The sequence below is a fragment of the Triticum aestivum genome, chromosome 1A (assembly GCF_018294505.1).
Source record: "Triticum aestivum cultivar Chinese Spring chromosome 1A, IWGSC CS RefSeq v2.1, whole genome shotgun sequence".
Taxonomy (NCBI): Eukaryota; Viridiplantae; Streptophyta; class Magnoliopsida; order Poales; family Poaceae; genus Triticum; species Triticum aestivum.
The window spans coordinates 555972503-556000246 of NC_057794.1; the positions used below are offsets into that span (position 1 = coordinate 555972503).

Genomic DNA, 27744 nt, shown 5'->3' on the forward strand with positions numbered 1-27744 from the left:
GAAGGATATAACCATCTAAGGCTATAACCATCAAAGTTGATCCTATCATACCTCAAATTACTCCCTCCGTTTCTATATATAAGTATTTTTAGAGATTTCAATACAGATTATATACGAAGGTATATAAATATATTTTAAAGTGTAGATTTACGTATTTTGCTCCGTATGTAGTCCCTTAGATATATAGGAATCGGAGGGAGTATTACTGAAGAGTAATGAATGTCAAAGTGTCTTCATTAGATGGATAGTGTTATTGCCGCATGAGGTATTGAAGGAATGCAAGTTCAGCAAACAATAACGGGTGGTCCTGAAGCAATCCCAGTAGGCGAGCTTACTTAATTGGGAAGATACGCATGCAGATGCATGACATAGGTACATTCACATTCACGCTTTCGCCATTTTTGGGTAGACAACGTCGAGCGCGATGCCGCAGAGCCCCGGGCCGCCGACGTCGCGACGCATGCGGATGTAGCCGCTCTCACCCCATGTCTGCCCCCATGAGTTCTTGACGAGCCAGTACTTGGCCCCAGTAGGGGCGTCGACGCCGTAACCGACGATGGTGACGGCGTGAGCAAGATTTGTCCCGCAGGGGCCCGAGTAGACGCCGCCCTTGTAGAACTGCATGCCGCTGCCGACCTCGATGGCCACACCGATGGGCTGCCCGGCGACGGCGACCTGCATTTCGGGCTCGTTCCTAGGCGGGATCACGCCGCCTCCGAGGATCTTGACGACGTGATGGGCGGACTTGGCGCGGTTGCAGGCGCCCCTCGCCGCCGTGTACGGGTACTCCGCTGCCGTGGTGAGGCCGCCATTCTCCACAATCCAATTGTAGGCCCTGTGGAAGGACCCGCGGTTGCACCCGCCGTCGTACTGGTCACAGTCCACCAGCTGCTGCTCCGAGAGAGGCATCAGCTTCCCCGTCCTGATCCAGTTCAGAGTCTCGATCGTAGCAACCGTCACGAACGCCCAGCAGCTAGCTGCATCCATTCATCGAGGGACAAAATAGTCAATGCTTAACCATCGTGCATAGTTATAACAAGGTAAAGTCAGGAACGAAGCTCTAGTATGGACACTGGGGTCAATTGACCCCAATGCCTTCCAGTATTTGAAGCTAGTACGCCCATCAAAGTTGCTCTTGACCCCAGCCTAAAAAATTAGTTTTTTTTTTTTGAGACACGGCACCCTTTTATTAATTGCAAATGTTCATAGGAATACAAATAATCTCGGGCAAATCTAAGAGCCAAACATGGCGCCCGGTAGAGAGAGAGGATGCCGCTTTGGCGAGGTTATGGGCCTCAACATTAAACTGACGATACTCATGGATAAATTTAACATCTCGGAACAAACTCCGTTGAAAGTTGATCTCTCGCAAGATAGTCGCGTACCGGCAGGTGGTCTCAGATGTGATATTGGCCACCACTTCTAGGCAGTCTGAAGCAATACACAACGAGTCGAGATGAAGATCTGTAGCCAAATCCATAGCCTCCTTGCACGCTTGGGCTTCAAGTGTCGCAGGATCGACGAGCCCCTCAAAGACGACGGCTGAGGCGCCCATGTATTTGCCACTCTTGTCCCTGCATATTACCGCTGCAACCCCCTTTGAGCCGTTCCTAGCCAGGCCGGCATCCACGTTCATTTTGAACTCGTGAGCATCAGGTTGCAGCCAGTAGGGGCCTGTGGGAACTGTTTCTGTCATATGCGTTCCATGCATGCCTATGGAAATTGCATGCATACCCCTCGCCTTTGCATGCAGGGCCTGGGGCTGATTAGTTTTGAGTGCAGAAGCCAGCTCCAGATCCTCTAAGTATTTCTGAATGAACAAATGAGTGCTCATGGGACTTTGGAACTGCTCATCATGGATAGCTCGTCGGCGTGCCCACCAGATCGCCCATATAGTGACTAGTGCTCGCGCAAGATCAGCTATCGGTAGTGTGTCAATTAACCACAACATCCAAACCTTTGCATCATCAGTACGATTAGAGATAAGCACATCCGTAAGCTCCTCGTCGGCCAGCGCCCAGACGCACCTTGCAAGCCGGCAGTCAAAGAGAGAATGACGCCATGTATCTAGAGCCGCATGACAAATCGAGCATTCAGCCGAGTCTGCCATCTTCCTGTGTTTTCGAACTTCGCCTGTGGGGATGGACGTTTTAGCAAGTCGCCATGCAAAAACTTTGATTTTTGATGGAATCGTGGCGCCCCACAATTTTGACCAAGAGCGCCTGTCCGCGCCAATATTTGAGTGTCCAGGGTTGCCCTCAAGCCAATCAGTCCGCTGCTCCTTTGTGGCTGCCAGGAGCCTGTAAGCCGAACGTACACTAAAAAGGCCCCTCTTATCATAGTGCCAAGACCAGAAGTCTGCTTGTACCTTAGAGCTAAGAGGGATGTTTAGGATTTCTGCCTTGTCCATGTCATAAAAATGCTCCTCAAGTAACTGAATGTCCCACGAAGCCGAGGCATGATCAATTAATTCCGAAACCATCTGTGGGGGGTTAGGCGCCTTTGGACACACCGGGCGCAATTTGAAATCGCGAGGGATCCAATTATCATGCCATATATGGGTACCATCTCCTGTTCCAATCCTTTTGATAAGCCCGAGTTTCAGGGTGTCTCTCCCTTCTACTATAGATCGCCACACTTGCGATGGATTTTTACCAAGTTCAGCATCTAGTACCGAGCACGCGGGGTAATACACAGCCTTGAGGATCCGAGCACTTAGGGAAAGTGGTTCTTGTAGGAGACGCCATGCTTGACGTGCCAACAACGCTAAGTTAAAAAGCTCTATATCACGGAATCCCATGCCTCCCATATACTTAGGTTGTGACATTACATCCCAAGATACCCATGCTGTCCTTCTTTCTCCTTTCTTTGATCCCCACCAGAATTTCCGTAACAGACCATTAATATGTTGACAGAGCCCTCGTGGAAGCTTGAAGCATGCCATAGAGTAGGTTGGAATTGCCTGAGCGACAGATTTTATGAGAACCTCCTTCCCACCTACAGACAGTGCTTTCTCCATCCATCCTTGAACTTGTTTCCAGATTCTATCCTTGAGATACTTAAATGAGCCCTCCTTCGTTCTGCCCACATCAGAAGGCAGGCCCAAGTACTTTCCCGAAAGCTTCTCATTCTGGACATCCAACGTTTGTTTGATCTCCTGCTTCATCATGTCAGAGCATCCCTTGCTGAAAAAAATTGAGGATTTGTCCTTGTTTATACGCTGACCCGACGCTGCACAATATTTTTGTAAAATAGATTCAACCCTCATAGCCATCTCCGGAGTGGCATCAAAAAATAAGAGACTGTCATCCGCAAAAAGTAGATGGTTAACTTGCGGTGCACCTGGGGCGACAGTGATCCCATGAATGCTCTCAGCTGGGTTAGAGGTCTTGAGCAGACAAGAGAGTCCCTCCGCAGCCAGCAAAAATAAATAGGGAGAAATCGGATCACCCTGTCGAATACCTCGTGTTGGTCGAAACTCATCCAAACGCCCACCATTAAACATGACTGAGAATGACACAGAAGTTACACACCTCATAACGGTGTCGGTAAAGCGGGTACTGATCCCTAGTTTCAGCATGACAGCTCTCAAATATGACCACTCCAACCTATCATACGCCTTCATCATATCTAGTTTCAAAGCACAAAATTTATTTCCCTTCACTTTCCTGGTCTTCATATAGTGCAGACACTCATAGGCAGAAATAAAGTTGTCAGTAATAAGACGGCCTGGTACAAATGCAGATTGTTCTTCGGAGATGATGTCAGGGAGAATGAGTTTGAGCCGGTTAGCCAATACCTTCGATGCAATCTTAAAGATCACATTGCAGAGACTGATCGGTCGAAACTGTCCTAAATTTTTTGGACTTGCTATCTTGGGAATTAATACAATGAACGTTTTGTTTATCTCCTCCGGTGAATCAACTCCACTCAGAACACGCAGCACTATATCGGTCACCTCATCACCACATAGATCCCAATGTCGCTGAAAAAAGTGAGCAGGAAATCCATCAGGGCCAGGTGCCTTAGTGGGAAACATTTGGAACAACGCCGTCTTCACCTCTTCTTTACTGTACGGCGCGTTTAGCTTACTGTTCATTTGTCCATCAACCTTCACAGGTATACGAGACAAAACTTCTTCTATCCCAACAGTGTTCTCGGAAGCGTATAGATTTTCATAAAAACTTGTGGCCATGGATTCCATCTCGTGACCTTCGGTGCAAAAAGTACCATCTCCCCGCTGTAAAAGCACAATGCGGTTCTTAGCTTTTCGGGCACTCGCTTTCCGATGAAAAAATTTGGAGTTGCTATCCCCCTCAGAGAGCCACTGAATACGTGCCCGTTGTCGCCACATAATCTCTTCCCTGAAGCACAATTCAACAATACGTTCCTCCACTGCTTTTTCCTCATCAGATGGTGCAACTCTCGTTACTACGGCCCTTAATTCCTCCAGCCGGCGCCGTAGGTGGCGCAATTCCATCCGGACTGATCCAAAGGTGGCCCGGCCCCATCGCTGCAAGTGTCCGGCTAAGTTGGATAATTTATTTGAGAGATCACCAACTGAACTAGCGCGGCCAGTAGACCTCCAGGCTTCCTCCAGCATATATGTGAAGCGACTATCACGCTCCCACATTACTTCATACCTGAACGGCTGTTGTTTCACTCGAACACTATCATCAATGCGAACAGTCTCTAGAAGGATAGGGGAGTGATCAGACTTCACGGCTGTAAGGTGTTCCAAGTGTGCAAATGGAAATAGAGCGGACCAGCATGCGGACGCCAAAGCTCGATCCAAACGCACTCGACAATAGCTACCTCCTGAAACCTTCTTCTCCCATGTCCAGTCCAGCCCTCGATACCCAAGATCAGCAAGGCCGCATACATCCACGGCTTCACGGAAAGCCTCAATCTGTGCACTATCTCGTTCATGCACCCCCATCTGCTCTTCTAGCCTGAGAATCTCATTAAAGTCCCCGATACACATCCATGGTAGAGTGCTTTCTCCTCTCAAGTGCTTCATGGTGTCCCAGGTTTTATATCGAAGGCTACGTGTAGCTTCGCCATAAAAACATGAGAGCCTCCACTGTTCGATCCCTGGTTCCTTTACCCATGCATCAACATGATACTGTGAATAATTTTTTATTGCCAAATCGACAGAATTCTTCCAAAGGATACAAATGCCGCCACTGCGACCAGAACTACCAACTCCAAAACTGAAATCAAAGCCAAGAGAAAAACGAAGACCCTCTACACGACTCTTTTGCAACTGAGTTTCGACTAAGCAAAGAATCGTGGGCGTACTTATCTCCACTAGGTCGCGGAGTTCTCTAACTGTCGCGGGATCGCCAATCCCGCAACAGTTCCAACTTAAGATTTTCATTGGGCCTGGCGGCGCTCACTGTCGGAGCCCGCCAATAGTGCCAACTTATCATTCTTCTTCGTTGGTGAGACTGCCTTCTTTGCCTTCTTCAGTTCCCTGGGTGAGACGTACGCCGGCGGGAGCGGTGGTATGATTAACAACTCCTTGCCGGCTTCAAATTTGCTAGTTGAGAACGCCTCACTAAGATTCTTGCGCATTGGTGGTTCAGCCTCCTTTGAATTGGTAGGATCAGCAGCAGGCTTCAAGGGGCTTGTAGCAGTTTCCCCATCCTCCTCATCATCATCCAGTTTAGCTTCTGTAGAAGACCTCTTACGTGGTGGAGCATCACCCCGACCAGCACCAAACCTACCACGCCCCCTGGACCGGCCCCCTCGAGTAGTACGTCCTCCATATTGCTGCTGTTCCGGAGCCGGGTCCTTCCGCTGGGCCAGCATCCAACTTCCAAACTGTCGCTGTTTTGGTTCCCAAACACCATCTCCACACTCTTCATGATTGTGTCCCATGAGTCCGCAGACTTGACAAAAGAATGGTATCTTCTCGTACTTGACTGGGAGAAAATGTCGCCCCTCTCCCGTGACATTCAGTGGCGTGACCCTGGTGAGAGGTTTATGCACCAGTACCCTTGCTCGAACTCTGATGTAGTCTCCCTTGTAATATAACTTGGGAGCGAGTTGAGTCTCCTTCACACGGCCTATGCGGCGAGCAAGCTGATCCACCACTTCAACCTTGCGGTATAAATCGGGGATATTGTGAATTTGTGCCCACACGTACAGTCCATCAAAGACCACCGATGCTGGGTCTGTCTTGCCATCATAGTCCTCGATTAGCAACCCCATCCCCTTGAACAGCCATGGGCCGCCATGAACGACCTTCTTCCAATCACCCAAGCAAAACATCTGGAACACAAAAAGGTTGTCTCCAGCCTCTCTGTACTTCGGCACATGCGCTAGTCCCCATACTGATTTTAAAGTTTCAAACATCGCCGAGGAGCTAAAGGGATGCGTCGTGTTCAGCTTACCGATCGCCATCCATCGTGCCTCTGCCTCAAACTTCTTAACCTCCTCTTCCCCTACTATCACATCATCCAGCTCCTCGTCCTTCAGATCGAGGTGCTGCAACATCTCCTCTAGATTCTTCCCGGTCCAGCCGGCCGACGACGAGGACCCCTCTGGAGCCGCCATCTAGGGTTAGGGCGAGACGAACGTCGAGTGGAGAGGACAGCCACCCGATCACAGCGCCAACAGCAGCAGACCAGGATGATCTGCGCTAGTAGGGGAGGGATCGGCGGCGAGGTAAACTCACGACGGCGATGGGATCGCCGCCTGAGGACGAAAAACCCTAAGCGAGAGGGTAGGTAGGGATAGATTCCAGATGTGTTTGGAGCTCTGCCTAAAAAATTAGTTGACCCCAGCCCACCAGCTAATTGTCCAATTGTGCAGTCTCAGCCCATAGCATCCGTAAATTTTAGCAAAAAAAAAAGTTATCGTGGCGTATAGCTCCAGCACACAAGGCCCAATGCATAAGACGTGGCTTAGCCGCTTAGGCTTACAAGTCTTTACACACGTACACGTTGACGTTTGGTCTCCAATTTCTGTAGATGTACGCGAAGTCGTGAACAGCCAGCCGACACATGCCTCTTCGTCTCTTCGCCATCGTCAGGTCGCCGTCTCATCGCCTTGGCCTATTCTTTTCCCCACCCCAACTCTCCATCCCTAATCCCCAATTTCCAACGACGACAAACAAGGCGATCCCTAATCTCCAAGGGTGATGCCGGCCAGCCGGCCGCCGCCGCCGCATAATCTTTAATCTCCCGCCCACTTGGCACATGCCCTCCTCGTCGGCAGTTCTGAGGCAGGTACGCCAGTATCTTTTTCAGTTTCTTTTGGTCTCACGCACCAACAACTCATTCTCTCCGGATGGCTAATTACTAAGTTTAGGTTTATGTTTTTGCTGCAGCTAGGAGGCTAGGACTAGAAGGATATGGACAGATTTCTGCTGAAACGAACGGCACCAGAGACTGATCTGGCAGGGACTTCAAAGCCAGTTGGACAAAGGCAAGATCACACATCAAATATTGGTACTACTACTATTATGATACCAATTATATCATTGGCTCATTGCATATTTTCACTCTTTATGTTGCACTTCACCCTTGCCTACAGGCGGACTGTAACACCGTGATAATCTTTTAATAAAACTACTATATTCGACGCAAAAAAAATGTTACCCTTGGATGCTATTTCTATTATGTTATGGTGGGCATATTTTTGGGTTTTCCTCTTTATATTGTTCTCAGCGTGAGTCACGCCATAGCCTGTGCTATAGTTGGCATTGGTTGACCCCAGTGATCATTTTTTCTAGCTTCGTCCCTGGGTAAAGTTGAAATGGATCAGATGGGGGATCTATCTTTACGTACCGCATCCTGCGCCTTGGGACTTGACCGGTGTGACGGCGCCCTTGGATCTCCAGTCCCAGCTGGGAGGCGGAGCCTCCAAGGAGCTACCATCGTTGACGCCGGATGACCACAGCTCGGCGTCGCCGCCGCCCACAGGCAAAGTAATGCCCGTATCATCGCTGGCAGCTTCGTAGGACGACGCGTACCTAGCCAGGAACTCGTTCTCGCCGAGCTCGTAGGTGAGGTCACCACGCCGGTTGGTGGCATCGATGTACTCCACGTTGTCGCGGTACACCTGAAAGCGATGCACCCTCTCCTCCGTGCTCAGGTACGTCCGGTTGTGCGTGACTTGCCACTCGCGGAACCTGTCCATCATCAGCATGTCGCCCATGTCGACCGACACCGCCGGGAAGGCGGCGAACAGGCCGTGCACCAGCAAGATTGCAGTGATCGCCGGCCATGCGCCGGGGGACAAAGCCATATGAACCGAACGATCTACACACACCGACTTGTGCTCAAACATGCATGTGTAGACGTTTTTATATAGCGTTCGCCGATGTAGCGCGGGGACATGTCTTTCGCCGGTGTTGGGGATGAGCTCATCGGCCGGAGACGAGTGCATGCAATGCATGTTGCAGGCGCTGGCGATGCACGTAGCTCGTAGAGGAATGGTAACGAGCCACATTTTCTCTTGGTCTCGTCATGCAGCTGTGCATACGTATGTGCATCTGTCTTGGCACACGAAATGGTGTTGGTTCGTTAGGTTGTCTTGCCGTGCACACTAACATAGAAGTACTGTATATATGCCAACTGCAATGTACCGGTTTGCCCACCACCTTGTCGCCTTCCCAGTTCTGTCAATGAGCACGTCCTCAACCGTACTGTCTGGTTCATTGACTCGATTTTCTCTTTGTTAAAACTCTAAATTCACTAGATGATTTCTCCTTTTTAGGGGTAAATAGATGATTTCCTACGCGTTACTGCAGAAACGCAGTGACATGTAGCTATGAAACTTTGTTGGGACATAATGTACGTCGTTGCCTGACATTTTTATTTGGACCAGTCACTTTTTTTAGCTGGAACATGACCCACCTCCAGTTCCAGCGTCCTGTGCATGCGAGAGTTATTTATCGCAGTCTTTTTGGTTTCCACTGTTTTGCATGGTTTCCTTTGGTTTTTCTTTGTTTTATTCAGTTGCTTTTTGTTCTCTTTCATCTTGTTTTCTTTGTTTCTTTCTCGTTTTTTTTCCTTTTTAGTTTTTCTCTTTTTGAACACATGTCTACATTTTTCATAGGCATGGCAAATTTTTCTTACACATTAGGAACAATTTTTGTATACACATTTAATTTTTTTCAAATACATGATTAACATTTTTCCAAATATATTTTTGATGTCTACTTTTATTCATACACGTTGTACATTTTTCGTGCATATCTAAAACATTTTTATTCATGTTTAACATTTTTAAAATACATGATTAACATTTTTCAATTTTTTATGCGAAGAGTTATGAGACCTTGGCGCTTTGGTATGATGTGTGTTTTTCAATATTGCGCGGCTTCTCACATGTGATGGTGGAGACGGGCTGCCTGGAGATGGTTAAACCTCTAGAAATTTCATCCCAATATCTGATCTGTTGTGGCACCGTTACTGATGGAAATTGGAGAGCTAGGTTCCTCTTTTTCTTCTTTTTGATATTCAACATGTAAACATGTGCGCGAAGCAAGCTTGCTCGTTGATGGTCATTGAAAGTTGGTCTGACTCTAGACCATCTTTCCTGCTCACCAGCTTCTTGGCCGATGATTCCATGAGCTCATTTTTTAATAAAGTTATGAACTTTTGACGCAAAAAAATACATGATTAACATTGTTACAAAAACGTGTTTTGAACATTTTCTCGAATACATGATAAACATTTTTGAAATACACGTTGGTACATTTATGAGAGAATTCCTTATTTAACACTGTGTTAAATTTTGTTTCCCTATTTGACACCAAAAAATATTTTCTTCCTTATATAGCATCAAGTCTAAATTTTATGCCTTTTATAACATTTTCGTCCATTTTAAGCCTTAAAGGTGTTAATTGACACATGAAAAGACCTTTTTACCCCTGATGTGGTATGTGATAAAAAAAATCATAGATGCTAGTATGTGCTAATAATGTCCGGCCGGCTTGGTTTGTTGTATGTGGCTAAGTATAGCGAACTAGCTGCATGTGTGTTGTCCACCTGGTTCGGTTCCTAACTGCGTGAGCCAACTTCCAAAGAAAATCAATTTTTTTGTGGGGAAATTGGGAGCTTTATTCAACAGAAACCACCCCGGCCGAATCATCTAGGAGGCCAGTTACAAGAAAACTAGGAGTGGAGTCTAACCAACAATCTGTTACATCCAAAGTGCTAGCTTGCTTCGCACAAAGGTGAGCCGGAAAGTTGGCTGATCTCGAAACAAGTTGAATAACAAAAGACTTAAAAAAAAGAGGCATGCTCCTCAATCTCAGTAAGAATAGGTGCCACCACCGAACGATCATGGCGTGAGTGCCAGAGATTCACCATCTCTAGACTGCCGGTCTCCAAGATGACTTGATCATATCCTCGAAGCCTTGCAAAAATTGCTCCATCTCGAAGAGCCAACGCTTCAGCTAGGAGGGGGTTCGTGATCCCCGTGTAGGGCTTACACCATGCAGCCTTAAGCTCAGACGATGATCGAGCCACCCCTCCAGCTCCTCCTCGACGGGATTCCATAGCAATACTACCATCAGTGTTGATTTTTATCCATCCTGCATCAGGCGGTCTCCACCCATGACCGGGCAAGATACATGCATGCGCTTGAGGTAATTCCAACACAGCAAGAGCTTCCCGTATTCACTTCATAGCCTGAGCGGGATCAAAACCATCTTTGTCATGTGTAATATTGTTGCGTGAAGTCCAGATAGACCACATAACAGAGATCATCTTGGCTCTGTCCGACTCTGAAAATGAGGAGACACAAAGAATGTCCTTTGCCCAGGTGAGAGGATGCAAGTCTGGTCGCTTTATATCAAGCCATTCAGTTGCTTCGTTCCAGAACCTTCTCGCATGGGAACAATTCAATAAAGCATGCATCATATCCTCGTCCGAGTGCAAACAGATTTTGCACTTACTCTCGGTGGATATATGTCGATATTTCAAAGTGCTTTCTACGGGCAAAATCCCACGTAAAACACGCCACCAGAAGACACAAACTTTGGGCAATACCTTGAGTTTCCATAGCCGAGACCACAACTGTTTATCAGTCTCTAAAGTATCCGTCATCGTCCCTTCTTCTAGAGCTTTTTGCTCGTTCTAAATCATAAGAGAGCGATAAGCTGACTTTCCAGTGTATATCCCCGACCTCTCAGGTGCCCAAGCTATAAGATCTTCTCCACCTCCCGTTCTCAAAGGTATATTAAGAATTGCATCAGCATCCGGAGGTATAAAAGATTGCCTAACAACATCAGTTTTCCACGTCCAGTTCTCATCATCAATCAAATCAGCAACCCAGCTGATTTGCGCATCTCCCAGGCGGGCTACAGGGGTCATTGTAAGTGTTTCTGGGATCCATTTATCTTCCCAAATAGACACCGTTGTACCGCTGCCAACGCGCTTGATCAGCCCAGCCTTCAAAGCTTTCCTCCCAGCAATGATCGCTCGCCAAGTCGTCGAAGAATTCTTGGGCGCACTTGCTTGCATAAAATCACAAGAAGGGAAGTATCGTCCTTTTAACACTCTAGAACACAAAGAGTTTGGTTCAGTCATCAGTCTCCAGCCATGTTTACCAAGGAGTGCTATATTGAACAATTCCAAGTCTCGGAATCCCATCCCTCCTCTGATTTTTGGTTGTGCGAGAGCCTCCCAACTCATCCAATGCATTGAACGCCGATCAAGAGAGCTACTCCACCAATACTTTGCCATAGAAGCGGTCAAACTCGAGCAAACTTTCTTAGTCAGTTTGAAACAACTCATGCTGAAAGTAGGTATTGCTTGAGCTATAGATTTTATTCGTACCTCCCTTCCTGCACAAGAGATCATTCTCTCGGACCCCCCTTGGAGTTTACTCCTCATTCTTTCTCCAATATGATCAAAGGTCCCATTGGTTATCCTCCCAACAGCTGTAGGCAGCCCCAAGTACCGCTCACTGAATGCCTCCACATTTATTCCAAGAATTTTCTTTAAAACTTGCCGGATCGGAGCCAAAGTGTTTGGACTAAAATAGATTGAACTTTTATCTTTATTCACTGCCTGTCCCGAACACTTGCCATAGATCCGCAAGATTTCATTCAAACGGTGAGCACTCTGCACTTGAGCTTGCATAAAAATGAGACTATCGTCTGCAAATAATAAATGATTAATCCATGGAGACTGATAGCTCACCTTATCCCTTTATCAACTTGTGTTCCACCAAAATGATTCAGCAAGGAGGTGAAACCTTCAGCACAAAGTAGAAACAAGTATGGTGACATTGGATCACCTTGCCGTAATCCACATGATGGAGTGAAGAAAGGCAGCAGCTCGCCATTGACACGTACTGAAAATCGGACCGAAGTCACATATTTCAAAATCAGTTGCACGAACTCTGCACCAAAACCCAGCTGTAGCATGATTGCCTCAAGATAGTGCCACTCAACACGATCATAGGCCTTCATCATGTCCAACTTCACCGCCCAAACTGCATTGCCCCCTTTCTTCCTTCGCTTCATGGCATGCACACTCTCATGCGCAATTAAAACATTATCAGTGATCAAGCGGCCGGGGACAAAAGCACTTTGTTCTTTCCTCAATAATCTCATCCAAACAAACTCTGACCCGATTGGCAGTAGCCTTTGCTGCGATTTTATACAAAACCGGGCAGAGATATTGGACGATATTGAGAGATTTTCCGAGGGAACCGTACCTTTGGGATCAAAGTTATAGAAGTATCATTCATACCCTCCGGGAGCTCACCTCCATTAAGAAAGTCCAAAACTGCTGGTACAATGTCATCTTTCAACAAATTCCAATGGCGTTGAAAAAACCCAGCAGTAAACCCACCCACCCCTGGTGACTTTGACGGCGCCATTTGAAAATCAATTGAGTGCTTAAGTTAGCTCTTGTGTACGATGTAACCGCTCTCCTCTCCGTAAATACGTACACTATACAGTAGTATTTAGTCCATGCTTACTGATACTGGCCGATGCCATGCCAGGCACACGCATTAAGTAATCTCTAGCTGATTAACCAACGAAGTACACATGAGTCGGGGTTACGAAGAAGGACGGCGGCCGCTCACACTCCCCGCTGCACAAAACGCGCCCACACAGCTATGAACCGAACCAGCTGGACAGCAAACATGCAGCTAGTCCGCTAAAGTTAGCCGCATACAACAAACCAAGTCGGCCGGAGATTATTAGCACGTACTAGTATCTGTGAATTTTTTTATCACATACCATATAGAGGTAAAAAGGTCTTTTCATATGTCAATTAACACCTTTAAGGCTTAAAATAGACGAGAGTGTTATAAGGGGCATAAAATTTAGACTCAGTATTATATAGGGAAGAAAATATTTTTCTGTGTCAAATAGGGAAACAAAATTTAACACAGTGTCAAATAAGGAATTCTCTCTACATTTATGGAATGATAAAAGGCCTCTTTTAACTCTGCAAACACTTTTCTTACATTGTATAAACACTTTTTTAAAATTTCATGAACACATTTAAGAAACTCATGAACATTTATTAAATGTAAATTACATTTTTTTGAATGCATGAAATAGTTTATTAATCACATAAACATTTTTTTCATTGTATAGACATTTTTTAAAATGTCATTTACATTTTTTTGGAAACACATGACAATTTCAAAAACATTTTTCGTACACATGACTAACATGTTCTACTTTTTCATTCACATTGTACATTTTTCGTACACATCAGAAAGATTTTATATACACATTTAACATTTTTCAAATGCAAGATTAACATTTTTCAAATTTTTATATAAAGTGTATTTTGTAATATATTACATCGAACGTTTCAAAATTTAAGCAAAAAAATAAAAAGAAAAAGAAAAATGTGAAGAAAAAATAATTAAAAAATACTCGTGACAGCATGATGATTCCATGTGGTTTCTGTGCCGACCTAGTGCCAGTTCTTTGCAGGCGAGCCTCCCACAGTAGTCGCTGAGGGCGGCATATAGTCACGCTCTTCTTGTGCATATGAAGATTTGCGGGAGCAACTAGTTAACGAGCGCTTCTTCGGGAGCCTCGCAACGATCAGCGCCACTTGGCGCGCTCTCAGCCATTCGTCACGTGTCGCGCTCTGGACGGTTCCTTCGGATTTTATTTTTTTTATTTTTCCGCACACGTTTTCGGCTTTTTAAACGGTTTTTTCGGGGGTTTTCGACGTTTTGGTTTTCTCCCGGTCTTTCTTAACTTTTCGATCAATTTTTTTTTTGAAAAAAATATATTTTTTGCATGAAAAAAACGCGTTTTCTTTTATTTTCCTTTCGTGAGAGTCACGGTTTTGCTTCCGTGAGAGGCACGGTTGTGCTTTCGCGAAAGTCACGACCATGCCTCTAGGAAAGGCAGAAACAAAACGCGTTTTCTGTTTTTTTTTCTTTCGCGAGAGTCACGGTTTTGCTTCCGTGAGAGGCACGGTTGTGCTTTCGCGAGAGTCACGTCCGTGCCTCTAGGAAAGGGAAAAAAATACGCGTTTTCTGTTTTTTTTTTCTTTCGCGAGAGTCACGGTTTTGCTTTTGCGAAAGGCACGGTTGTGCCTTCGCGAGAGTCACGGCCGTGCCTCTCGGAAACGAAAAAAACATGTTTTTTGTTTTTTTTCTTCCACGAGAGTCACGATTTTGCTTTGACGAGAGGCACGGTTGTGATTTCGCGAGAGGCACGGGCGTGCCTCTTTCGGAAAGGGGAAAAATTGTGCTCCCGGTTCGGTTTTTTCGCCTGGTTTTTTCTTCCGGTTTTTTTCATGAAAAAAAAGTTCGTCAAAACCTATTAACATGGGATCTAGTTTTCAAGATCTTGACGCGAGGAATCCAATGGTGAAAACGGTTCGAGATTTGGACGCACGGTTTAAGAGATAAAACATTTTGAATTAACGGATCTATGAAAAAAGGGAAAACTCCCAGGTTGCGACAAGTGGCGCGCAGCATGTGCGCCACTTGTCGCGACCTGGGAAAGTGGAGTGTTCTTTGCAACGAGTACTTCTTAATTAGTGATTTCGAAGATTTGCGCTGTCTGATGAACAACAAACATGGGCCAATGCCCAAGGCCGCCTGCATGGCAGCGTGCCACCTCCCACTCCCAGCAGAACACCTAGATGCTTTGCATAGTTGAATACATACATGCTGGTTGATCTTTCTTGATGCACCATTGATTGACTTGGAGGATGAAAGGACTGACCTTGTTACATTACATCTCATGTACGCAGAACGCAGTTGACAGGTATGTCATGCATGGATCGGTCCCATGTGCATGTCAATTCATGGCTGAGCTTCCATGGATGAAATACGACACGATGTTTTATATTATTCACAATTGTCGGAGGTTTATACATACCGTATGTGTTTTTGCATATATAGTTTATGTTGGCTTTTGACATTAGATGGATATGCGCTGCATTGTTTGCATAGTTATCCTAATCTAATAATTGTGGTGGTGCCACTTTAAAGAATAAATGAACAAAATAAAGAAATAAATCCCCAAATAAGTTTTTTTTTACGGAAAAATGAATTCATGGCATTGGTATTATCCTATAAGAAGGAAATAAAAAAAACAAATAATGATAAAATTTGCACACAATTTACATATATATATATTTTTACAATATGCAAGAATAAGAATATAATAGTGAAATCTAAAAAATAAGTTTTCTAAGAAGGAATGAATTAGTGGCATTCGTATTACCCTTAAATAAGGAAGATAATGAAATATAAAAATCAAAATCAAAAAATAATGTTTTTTAAGGAACATGGATTAGTGACATGTTTTTTTAAGGAAACATGAATTTGAGAATAAATAACATTGAAATAAATAACAACAAAAATTTTACACAATTTACACAAGAATTGCATTTTTTACCATGCAAGAATGTGATCTTTTTTTTTGCAAAAAGAAGTATTCATAGAAGAATGAATTAGTGGCATCGGTATTACCCTTAAAGAAGAAAAAATGAAATAAAAATAAACCAAAATAAAATAATTAAATTTTGTAAGGAAGAATGAATTGGTGTAATTGGTATTACCATTTGAGAAAAAACAGAAAAAAAAAATAAAACAAGTGATGACAAAATTTGCACACAATTTGAAAATAAATGTGCTTTTGTAATATGCAGAAATATACATATATCAGTGCAAGTTTCATAAAAAAAAAATTTATTAAGAAGGAATGAATTAGTGCCATTGTTATTACCCTGAAAGAAGAAATAAAATTAAATAAAACTGGAACAAAATAAAAATAATAAAGTTTGCTGAAAAATACTGAAGTAGTGACATTGATATTATGCTTTAAGAAGAAGGAATATAAAATATATTAAAACAAGTAACCACACGATTTACGTAGAAATTGCACCGTTTATAATATGAAAGAATAAGCAGTGATTTCTTTTCTAAAAAAATTGCTAAGAAGGAATGAATTAGTGGCTTTGGTATTACCCTAAGAAAAGAAAGGAAATTAAATGAAATGTAAAAAAACAATATAATAAAGTTTCCTAAGCAAGAACGAATATGTAGCCTTGGTATTACTCTATAAGAAGAAAGAAAATGAAAAAACAAATAGTGACGTAATTTGCGCACAATTCACATAGAAATTGCGAATTTTAAAATATGCCAGAATAAGCATATAATAGTAGAATTTCACAAAAAATATTTTTTCTTAAATGAATGAATGAGTGGCATCAGTATTACGTACACGTAAAAAAGAAATAAAAACTAGAACAAAATCAAAACAATGATTTTTCTAAGAAAGAATGAACTAGTGGCATTGTTATTACCCTTCAAGAAGAATGAAACTGAAAAAATATACTAATAAAACTTGCACAAGACTTTGCACTGAAATTGCACCTTTTGTAATATGCAAAGAATAAGCATGTAATAGTGCAACTTTCCCACTATCGTATAATTTGCACACATATTATATAGTGCTTGTATATGATTTACACTCAGTAAAACATCCCAAAATTACCAAAAAAACTAAACAAGAAATGGAATAAACAAAAGCCAAAAACATTCATAAAAATACAAAATGTGTAACGGGCTTCAAGCCCAATAGAAAAACCGACTGACCCCAAACAGGGGCAAGTCAAGAATTCTCCCCAAGAAGCCATGGAACAACCCAAGGAAAAAATAGCGCATCTTTCACCGTCAGATGGACGTTTTGTTGACATAGTTGTCCACAAAACGTCCATCTGACGGTCGAACCCTTTTGACCAGACGGAAACGGCACGAAGGGGTATTTCCGTAAGGGCACCAGACGGGAGAGGGCAAAGTTGAGCACAGTTTTTTTTAGGGGTAAAGATGAGGCTGGGCAGAAATTAGGGGGAGAAATGGAAATGTCTCAAAAAATAATTTTCAGAAAATTGAGGTGTTGATGGTGTTGGAGGATGCTGATAAGTTGGACCAATATGCCACTTTGTTTAGTTGTCAAATGGGCTACTTGCCTCTAAATTACTTGGGGGTGTGTTAGTTCTAGTAGATTGAAGGTACTATCTGATTAGAAGTTTGTTTGACCAATTCTCCAATTTTATCACATGTCCGTATATATTATCTGCAAAACGACCGTCAGAAAATTTGGCAAGATCAGAAGGTGCTTTGTGTGGCAAGGAGGTGCTACAGAAGGAGATATTATTTGGTGAAGTGGCCCCTGATCTGTAGACCTAAGGAGAAAGGGGCTGGGGTGTCAAAAAATCTTCCCAAATTGAATATCAGCTTAATGTGCAAGCGGTAGTGGAGGCTGGAAGCTGAGGACGGCCCTTGGCAGCATTTTATTAGGGCTAAATATCTAATGGTTTGTATCTTCGAGATTTAACACAAGGTGCATGATTCTGCTTGCTGGTACGATCTTTTTCATTTGAGGCCCATCCATCTTCAGGGGCGGCTGGTGACTGTGGGTAATGGGGTGATTATTGATTTGTCTGACTCCTGGTGTGGTACTACACCCTTGAAAGATCAGTTCCCTGGTTTGCATGCTATTTGCAATGACGTGGGCAGGTCAGTGGAAGATATTGCAAGAAGGAGATGGCAACTCAGTTTAAGAAGTGGTTGGATGCAGGCCTGCAAAATGCCATGTGTGCTTTCATAAAAAAGATGGCTAGCATGGCTCTGAATAATGAACCTCACAACCCCTAGCATGGCTCTGAACTCATGCTACTAATTTGAGCCACCTCGATTAGCCTTTTGACATACAAGAACTCCATGCTGCCAATAAAGACATTGCTGCAGAGAAAGCGCCTGGACCTGATGGTTTCGATTGTGTGGACCATAGTGGGTCTGGCCATTGGAGCCAGGACAAGACCCGAATGCTTCTCGCAATATTTCTGGTGGATCTCCCAATTCATCCCGGCACGTAGAAGTTTTCAAATCACCGGTCTCGTTGCAACATATTGGGCGATTTGGAAGCTTTGCAAACAGGTCATGCCTTGAAGGAAACTCATTCGGTTGCCGGTTGAACTGATCTTCTATGCTTGTGCATTTGTCAAATACTGGGCAGGGCTCCATTCTAGAGATGACATGGATGCATTGATGACTGGAAGAATTGCTCTTCAGGAGGTGGCTGTGAATGTTCATGGTGCTACTACTCGTCCTTCCGATGGCATACTAAGGACAATCGAAGATATTCGTGCTCAGGCGAATGAAGATAGTGGTGCAAGGTTCTGAAGTTTCTAGTGGTTGTTGCTGTATAGTACTCCCTCCGTTCTGAATTACTCGTCGCATAAATGGATGTATCTAGATGTATTTTAGTTCTAGATACATCAATTTCTGCGACGAGTAATTTGGAACGGAGGGAGTATATGATTTAGGCCTGATGCCGTGGCATAGATGCTGCTTTTGGGGGATGATCTTACACTGGTGCTGTGGTTTTTCGAGTTGTACCGTGGCATAGCTGTTGCTTTCGCTCCCCCTGCTTGTAATATTCAGAGCCTTGTAACTTCAGTGTGCAAGCAATAGGCGGCACTTGTAGTTTCTATCATGGCATGTTTTTTCTTTTTTTGCACTGGATGATGCTCATTGTCTGTAGACAGTGCGGGTCGTATGGGAAAATAAAGTTAGGCTTCAGTATTATAAATAAAGGATACCAGCAAAGAAAAAGGCTGTATGATGGCAAAAATTCAAGGATGCCTGCAAAGAAAACACTGTATGAGCAAAAAATTCCGGGATACCTGCACAAAAATGATGGCAAAAAGTTTTCCGTCGCCGGGACTTGAACCCGGGTCTCTCGGGTGAGAGCCGAGTATCCTAACCACCTAGACTACGACGGATCCTGTTGTTCAGATCATTAACATTAGTTTTGTTCAAAGAGCATCCGTTGCAAAACGCAGACTACTAACGTGGAAACTGTTACTGGTTCAACACAATTTGCAATTTGCCATTGATTCCAGGAAGAAACCCAAGATATGGTTTGAGGTACACACAATTTGTGCTACTAGGCCCTATCATACAGATACAGGGTACTAGGGATATGCCCAGAACAGGTTTGTAACTGATGCCAGCAGCAGTAGCAGATGCGTTTCTTTTTTCCGGATGCGTTCTTGTTCTGTTCATCTTCCGAGTGAAGAAGCGCACATTCAAATTGTCAGTAACTTGTTGCCAGGATAGACATCTTCGTAGCAGGAGGTACATGGCATTGGATCACATCACTTGCTCTCAGTACATCCAATGTGCAGGCAAGATTGCTCAGTCATTTCTTCCACTGGGGCAGCCGTTGGACGACGACCTGCAAGAAGAAACACGGCTTGTTTTTTTCAGAAAGAAATGGCGCTCGTGACAACAAAGCCGGAGACAGTGCATGAGGCTAATGAAATCATGCCTTGCCGGAGTTCTCCTTGTTCCCGACGATCGTCTGGCAGGTAAGCCTCCATGACTCCGGTTTCTGGCAAAGGCAACGAGGTGCAGAGTGCACAGTTAAGTCGCAGCTCCTCTGTAATGTGAACCACAGTGGAGACAGCAGCAGAAACTTTCAGAATCGGAGGAGAATCAGAATGAAACCTTCTTCAGGTAACGATTCTCGGCGTCTGTCCTTGGGCTCAGGAGCTCCTTCCCGTCGATAATCTGCGCACAAAGGTTCACACTCTGGAGGAATCAGTCACAGTTACAGTTCAGAGCAGCCATTGTGCACAGCGAGATAGCGTGCGGTGCCATTTTCAGTTGCGGTGTTGCACATGATGCAGTGAGTTACTAGTCGGGAAGGAGAGGGAGTGGTGTACCTCGACGATGCAGGTGCCGCAGCTGCCGCCGCCGCCGCAGTTCATCAGCTTCCCCTGCAGCGCACGCACCAGGAACCATTAGTCCACACTCCACAGCGGCAGAGGAGAAATCAGAAGGGGAATTAAGCCAGAGTAGGTGAGGAGGTTAGTGAGGGAGGGTGGCTCACGTATGCCGCGTAGAGCTCGATCTTGTTCTCGACCATGACGTCCCGGAGGAGCTTGTCGCCGCTGACCGCCGCCGCCCTGTCCACCGGGTACGACCCGTCGGCGCCCGGCTTCGGCTGCACGCACATCACAGAAAATCAATTAAACCTCGCCGCCCGGAGTCCGGAGCCAGCGGAGACCATCGAGGTTGAGTCCTTACCCCGAGGAACTCGAGCTCGATTTGGGGCTTGGGCGGCGCCGGCGCCGGTGCGCCGGGCGAAAGGTCGGGCGAGGCGGCAGAGCATCTGATGGGGGACAAGGCCGCGGTGGAGCGCGTGGGCCTGTAATGGCTGCTGCCTGCCCTGGCGTAGGCCGGGGAGGCTGTGGGGAGGGGGAGGACGGAGAAGAGCGCCGCGGAGCTCGTGGCCGCCATGCTCTCGCTGCTCTTGGCGGGGACGTGGCCGCGTCTGTTTGTTCGGAAAAAAGGCGCCGGTTTTATCGCTACAACGTCGCCGCGCGGAAGGTGTGGCCGTCGAGCCTGCACGGGCCACACCTGCGGCTGCTCTCGTGTTGGATGGAAACTGTTAGAAACGTCTAGTTTGTAACCTTTTTTTTTCTTCTTCTCAAATTCTAATATCAATTTACATCCTAAAAATAGTACTAGGTTCTAATTTCAAAGTTGCCTTACATGGGCGGGGGGGGGGGGGGGGGGGTCATACCTCCGCCTCCCGCTGGTGGTTCCCATCTGGTGCTCCGACATCAAGAAAGAAAGGAAATTGTGGTTTTATATATTCTGCGTGCAATTAGAATTAGGTTAGGGTTTGGCGTCATGGTGGAATCATTTGGATGGTGGCGCATCAAATAGTCGTGCCTTGATTTTCATTGCATCTCAACAACATTGTAGACTCGATGAGTTTGTCGTCCTTGGGCATGTGTTTCAGCTTTAGCCTGTAGGTGGTGTAGGTTTGGTCATCAACTTTGATCTTGTTAACGGTGACGGCTTCGTTCTGTCTACAAATTGTTTTCATCCAGGGGCATACGTGCTCCGGGTTGCCAGTTCTCGCTAACTTTGGCGACGGTAGCATGACCATTAACACAGATATAGGGTAGTCCCTTACCGATTCGCCTTCTTCTTCATATCCCATGTGTTTGCATGTGGTGGATGGCTACTTCAGCAACACCTATGGGATATATCTTCTAAAGGTATGTTGTAGGCAACTCAATTGTTACACTTCCCACATTCTTTCTCTCCATCGGCGATGTGATGGTAACGAAGCGAGCATTATGGAATTTGTCCAGAATGATATTCTTGGGGATTTAGGTATAACTCTAAGCTTTCTAAGGGTATTTTCTATAAAAGTAGGAACATATGTCCTCTTCATGTTCCATTTGCACTTATTTCATTATCTAATATAATCTAGGTACTAGTGCCAAGAACTCTGGTTTGTTTGCTCTGCTCATGGACATGCTCACCAAGTAGATCTCAATCGAATGAAGATGTGTTAACACGAATGCATGTTTCATCGTAAAACAACTCCAAGCAAAATAGACTATATAAACCGAAGTGCACTGGGTGGATCTCATCATGGTGAATTTTCCTTTTGAGAGAATAATGGTGAACACACAAAAAGGCGATCACGGTACAAGTAGAAGGTGAGATGGGACACAACACGACTTTTTCTAGTTACTGTTATCCATGGACGAGAAATGCATACGTAATAGGAGCGATGGACATCGAGAGGCATGTTCGACCAAAAGACCTACCAAACGATGGTCTACGTGAAAACAATGCTTTCTAGGCATCACAATAATCAAAGCTCCTATCTGACTAAAACTACCAATAATGGCATGAGCCTTCCCAGACCACACTAGTGGATGGCTCTTGGGTTGGGTGGAAACTCAAAGATACGTCTAGTTTTTAACATTTTTTGTTCTCAAGTTCTAGTTTCAAAGTACATACAGAAAAGGATTCTAATTTCAAAGTTGGCTTTCTCATCTTCTCCTTTCTTATATAAAAGAAAATCTTCTCTCTATGGATGATAAGGGGATGTTCATTTCTCCGCCTCCTCGAACCGGTGGTTCCCACTCCAGTCTGCCACTCCAACACTGGGAAGCAAGGAAACTTCAGTTTTATGTGTTTCGCATGTAGTTAGAGTTAGGTTAGGGTTTGGTGTTGTCGTGGAATGGTTTGGATGGTGGCAACGGTGGCGTGTCAAACAGACGTGCCTTGATTTCGTTTCCATCTCAACAACATTGAAGAGTCAATGGGTCTACCGTCGTTGGGCATGTGTATCAGCTTTATGTGGTGTACGTTTGGTTTTGTTGGTGGTGGCAACTTAGTTTTGTGTGCAGATTATTCCTACCCAGGGGCATACGTGCTCCAGATCGCTAATTCCCGCTAGCGATGGTCATGCTGGGATGACCGTTAACATGGATAGAGGGAAGTCCCTTACCAATTCATGGACTTCTCCATATCCCATTGTTTGGATGTGGTCAATGGCTACTGCGGCAACATCTATGAGATATGTCTTCTAAAGGTTTGTGTAGGCGACTCAGTTGTTGCACTTCCCGCATTCGTTTTCAACATCCGTGATGTGATGGTGACCAAGCGAGCGTTGGGAAATAAGTCCAAAATGATATTCTTGTGGATTTATACGTAATTCTAAGCTTTCCTATGGTATTTTCTATAAAAGTGGGAACAAATGTTCTCCACATGTTCCATTTGCACTTATTTTCAATATTTAATACTCCCTCCATTTCTTTTTAGTCTGCATATAAGATTTGGTCAAAACCAAACTTTGTTAACTTTGACTGAGTTTATAGAAAAAAATATCAAGATTCACAATATGAAATCAATATTGTTAGATGCATCATGAAATTAATTTTCATATCATATAGTTTTAGTATTGTAGACATTGATATTTTTTCCTACAAAGTTTGACTTTGACCAAATCTTATATGCAGACTAAAAAGAAACAGAGGGAGTATAATCTAGGCATTGGTGCTAAAAATCTGGTTTGTTTGCTCTAAACATGCACCTTCTCACCAAATGAGCCCTACCGAATGAAGATTTGTCATCACGAATGCATGAAACGATGATTACGCCTATTCTCTTGTGCAGAAAAATTTCCCCTGGTTCGCCACAATAAACTCGAAGGGAGACATAGAGTATATAGAGCGAAGTGCACTGGGTGGATCTCACCATGGTGATTTTTCCTTTTCGAGAGAATAATGGTGAACATTGGACATGCCAATTTTATCAATCATAAAGCATCGGATACACAAAAAGACAATCATAGTAGAACTTGAAGGTGAGATGTGACGCTCAACATAATGTTTGAGTCACTCTTGATCTGCAATGGACATTGAGGGCATGTTCGGCCAAAGACCCACCCAACGATGGTCTTCATGAAAAATATGCAAGGCATCACGTGAAGCAAATATTTCATCTAACTAAAAACACCGTTTCTAGCCACCCCCCCCCCCCGGTCGCCGCCATTAAAGCCTGTGCAACCCTTATCAGAGAGTTTGTACACCAACAGGTTGCAGATCGACTACTTTTGCTATCTTACTTGTATCTCAAAAGCTTGCAAGGCGGATATGGTTGTACATGTCTGATAATCAATGATCAAAATGTTCCTTTTTTTACTGAAGATAGTAGGTGAATTACCTATTGCAATTAAATTAAGTTAATAAAAAAATTTAAAGTAAGTTACAACAAGGCAAGAAAAAGAAAGAGTGAGCTATTACTGGAAGTTGGTGACCCAGTCAGCAAGACCAACATATGACCCTATGAAGAAGAAGCATAAGCTCATCTATAAGCATATGCTTTCAAAAATAAGTCATTTCAGAAAAATCCAAATGCTCCAGATCACCAAGATGATTTAATCCATAAAGAAAGTGATATTGAGAACATTCTTCATTCTGAAGTCTAAATAGATTGCCCAAAAGATATTTAGAGAGCTTGATATTCAGGCACATATACTTCCATCACATCGAGCAAAGTGGCATTCGAACAAGATATGATCTCTAGTTTCAACCAAATGATGATTGCACATGGCACATTCACAGGAGGGAGAGTAAAAAGTTTTCCTTTGGAGAAACGCCCTTGTATTCAGTTTCTCAATGAGCACAAACAAAAATAAAACTTGATGTTTGCGATGAACACAAGATTTGCATAACTATTTGAAGACAATTAGAGTGATATGATGACTTTAAAAAGTTCATAAATCCTAGAAGTGGGAAAGGAAGTGCCCCAGTTGTATTTCCAAGAAACAAGTTGTGCATATGGATTCATGCCTTGTATTTGTTGCCAAAGAGACAACAATGGAGTAAAGGAAGGCTAAAAAATGGAAATAAAAAGTATCTCTTAACTTATTATCTAGAAAATGGTCTATAAAATTGTTGTATCCAAAGCAAATGAGTACATGTGCGACATATTCATATATAGATCAGATGCAATCACCTTGTCTTGCCAGAAAAGAATTGAATTGTCATCACAAGTTATAGAAATATCATCCCCTTGAAAGTCATGAGAAGAAAGATGGAACCTCTCGACCATAAAGAAGCCTCTGTGTGACCCTGATATTGGCGGCATGCAGTATACTAAAGCTACCAATAAGATGAACCTAGGGAATATTTGAATGGTTGTAGAATTTCTTTAATATTATCAAGATTAGGGCAATGATATGTTTCTCCAAGTTCAGCACCCATAGGCCTCCTTCACTTTTGGGCTTAAAACTAATTCCCAAGCATCTAGGATGGGTCTTTTTAGTCAAATTATGACCTAGCCATAACAAATATCTTTTGTATTCATCCATCTACTTTATTGCTCATCTGAGAATTGGAAATGTACTCATGAAGGACGTAGGCAAAGAATATATAACCGAGTTCACTAATTGCATCCTTCCATTATAGGTGATAAAGTTGGAACATCAAGCAAATCTCCTTTTTACTCTTTGGAACATGGGAAAGGAATCTTGAATTATTGACTTTGTGAGCCAAGAGGCAAACATATATAACAAATGACAAAGTCCCCCATTCAATAATTTAGAGCACTAGTCGGGCTAGCAGTATCACGAGCTTCCATATTAATGGTAACTGATTATGATTTTTGAGAACTAATCTTTAACCTTGTGGAGGTTGTAAATTCTTGCAAAATCCTATGCAAATGCAGGAGCAATATCAGCAGACATGGTAACAAGAGTTCCATCAACATATTACACCACATAAAAATCATGACAAGAAACAAGAGAAATATGTCACTCTAAGAGATGATATGTCATGGCCTTATTAACCACTCTTTGTAGAAGGTCTTTGCAGCCAACACAAAGAACAAAGGGAAAATTATCCTCTTACCTAACAAGTATTATGCGGTTTAAAAACTTGCATGGTGTCTAATTTAACAACACATATGACGTGTGTCAATAAAGAATAAATTGAATCCAATGGCACCACTTAGCCCCAAATCCTTTATACTTGGTATTATTAAGAATTCTCTGATGTTCAATTTTTCAAAACCTTTCTCGAAATCTACCTTCAGAATGGCCACTTCCTTCTTTTTATTGTGATAGTAACGTAAATATTCAAAAGCCCAATGTAAACAATCTCGTATAGTTCTGGACTTAATAAAGTCATACTAATTTGTGTGAACTAGCTTCAAAATGATGGATTGAAGCTTGTTGGCTACAAGATTGAATCAGTTGAAAAATTCAAAAGAGAGACTAGTCTGAAAATACTCACTTACACGACACCATCTTTCTTTAGAATTAGAGTGATGTAAGATCCATTAATGATATGAATATTAAGTTGCCCTGTATGAAACTGGTCGAAAGCATATAAAAATATTCTCTGATAATATACAAACACTTCTTACTACAACTATGGTTAAATCAATCTAGGCCAAGAGATTTGTTTGAAGGTAGCTTGGCAATGATTCTATCAATTTTTGTCGCAAAAAATGATTGTATCAATTTCTTAATGAGTGCAGGGTGCTTTTGTTGGAAATATGCCCTAGAGGCAATAATAAATTGATTATTATTATATTTCCTTGTTCATGATAGTCGTTTATTATCCATGCTAGAATTGTATTGATAGGAAACTCAGTTAAATGTGTGGATACATAGACAACACCATGTCCCTAGTTGTTGGGTTTCGTAGTAATTTCAAAAAAAATCCTACGCACACGCAAGATCATGTGATGCAAAGCAACGAGATGGGAGAGTGTTGTCTACGTACCCACGCAGACCGACTGCGGAAGCGTTTGACACAACGTAGAGGAAGTAGTCGTGCGTCTTCATGATCCAACCGATCAAGCACCGAAACTACGGCACCTCCGAGTTCGAGCACACGTTCAGCTCGATGACGATCCCCGGACTCCGATCCAGCAAAGTGTCGGGGAAGAGTTCCGTCAGCACGATGGCGTGGTGACGATCTTGATGCACTACGGCAGCAGGGCTTCGCCTAAACTCTGCTACAGTATTATCGAGGATTATGGTGGCTGGGGGCACCGCACACGGCTAAGGAATAGATCACGTGGATCAACTTGTGTGTTCTTTGGGGTGCCCTGCCTCTGTATATAAAGGACTAGAGGGGGGAGGCTGGCCGGCCAAGGAGGGCGCGCCAGGAGAGTCCTACTCCCTCTGGGAGTAGGATTCCCCCCCCCCAATCCTAGTTGGAATAGGATTCCTTGAGGGGGGAAAGAGAGAGAGGGGGCCGGCCACCTCTCCTAGTCCTAATAGGACTAGGGGAAGGGGGGAGGCGCACAGCCACCTTGGGCTGCCCCTTTCTCCTTTCCACTAAAGCCCACTAAGGCCCATATAGCTCCCGGGGGGTTCCGGTAACCTCCCGGTACTCCGGTAAAATCCCGATTTCACCCGGAACACTTCCGATATCCAAACATAGGCTTCCAATATATCAATCTTTACGTCTCGACCATTTCGAGACTCCTCGTCATGTCCGTGATCACATCCGGGACTCCGAACAACCTTCGGTACATCAAAATGCATAAACTCATAATATAACTGTCATCGTAACCTTAAGCGTGCGGACCCTACGGGTTCGAGAACAATGTAGACATGACCGAGACACGTCTCCGGTCAATAACCAATAGCGGGACCTGGATGCCCATATTGGCTCCTACATATTCTACGAAGATCTTTATCGGTCAGACCGCATAACAACATACGTTGTTCCCTTTGTCATCGGTATGTTACTTGCCCGAGATTCGATCGTCGGTATCCAATACCTAGTTCAATCTCGTTACCGGCAAGTCTCTTTACTCGTTCCGTAATACATCATCTCACAACTAACATATTAGTTGTAATGCTTGCAAGGCTTATGTGATGTGCATTACCGAGAGGGCCCAGAGATACCTCTCCGACAATCGGAGTGACAAATCCTA

General features: G+C 44.0%; 2 protein-coding genes and 1 non-coding gene across 3 annotated transcripts; all 3 read right to left on the bottom strand.

Moving 5' to 3' along the window:
• Positions 1-216: 216 nt before the first annotated feature.
• Positions 217-8279, bottom strand: LOC123180944 (ervatamin-C-like). The gene is made up of 2 exons (XM_044593142.1): positions 7797-8279; positions 217-977 (listed from the first exon to the last, which is right to left on the bottom strand). The coding sequence occupies exons 1-2, from the start codon at positions 8254-8256 to the stop codon at positions 385-387; spliced, it is 1053 nt and encodes a 350-aa protein (XP_044449077.1). The 5' UTR covers positions 8257-8279; the 3' UTR covers positions 217-384.
• Positions 8280-19180: 10901 nt separating this feature from the next.
• Positions 19181-19253, bottom strand: TRNAE-CUC (transfer RNA glutamic acid (anticodon CUC)). Its single transcript has one exon. It is a non-coding gene; the product is annotated as a tRNA-Glu (tRNA).
• An 83-nt stretch (positions 19254-19336) lies between these two features.
• On the bottom strand, positions 19337-20854 carry LOC123180952 (photosynthetic NDH subunit of subcomplex B 3, chloroplastic). Its single transcript, XM_044593153.1, has 6 exons — positions 20563-20854; positions 20366-20479; positions 20199-20252; positions 19981-20043; positions 19802-19864; positions 19337-19708 (listed from the first exon to the last, which is right to left on the bottom strand). The coding sequence occupies exons 1-6, from the start codon at positions 20773-20775 to the stop codon at positions 19673-19675; spliced, it is 543 nt and encodes a 180-aa protein (XP_044449088.1). The 5' UTR covers positions 20776-20854; the 3' UTR covers positions 19337-19672.
• Between the last annotated feature and the right edge of the window lie 6890 nt (positions 20855-27744).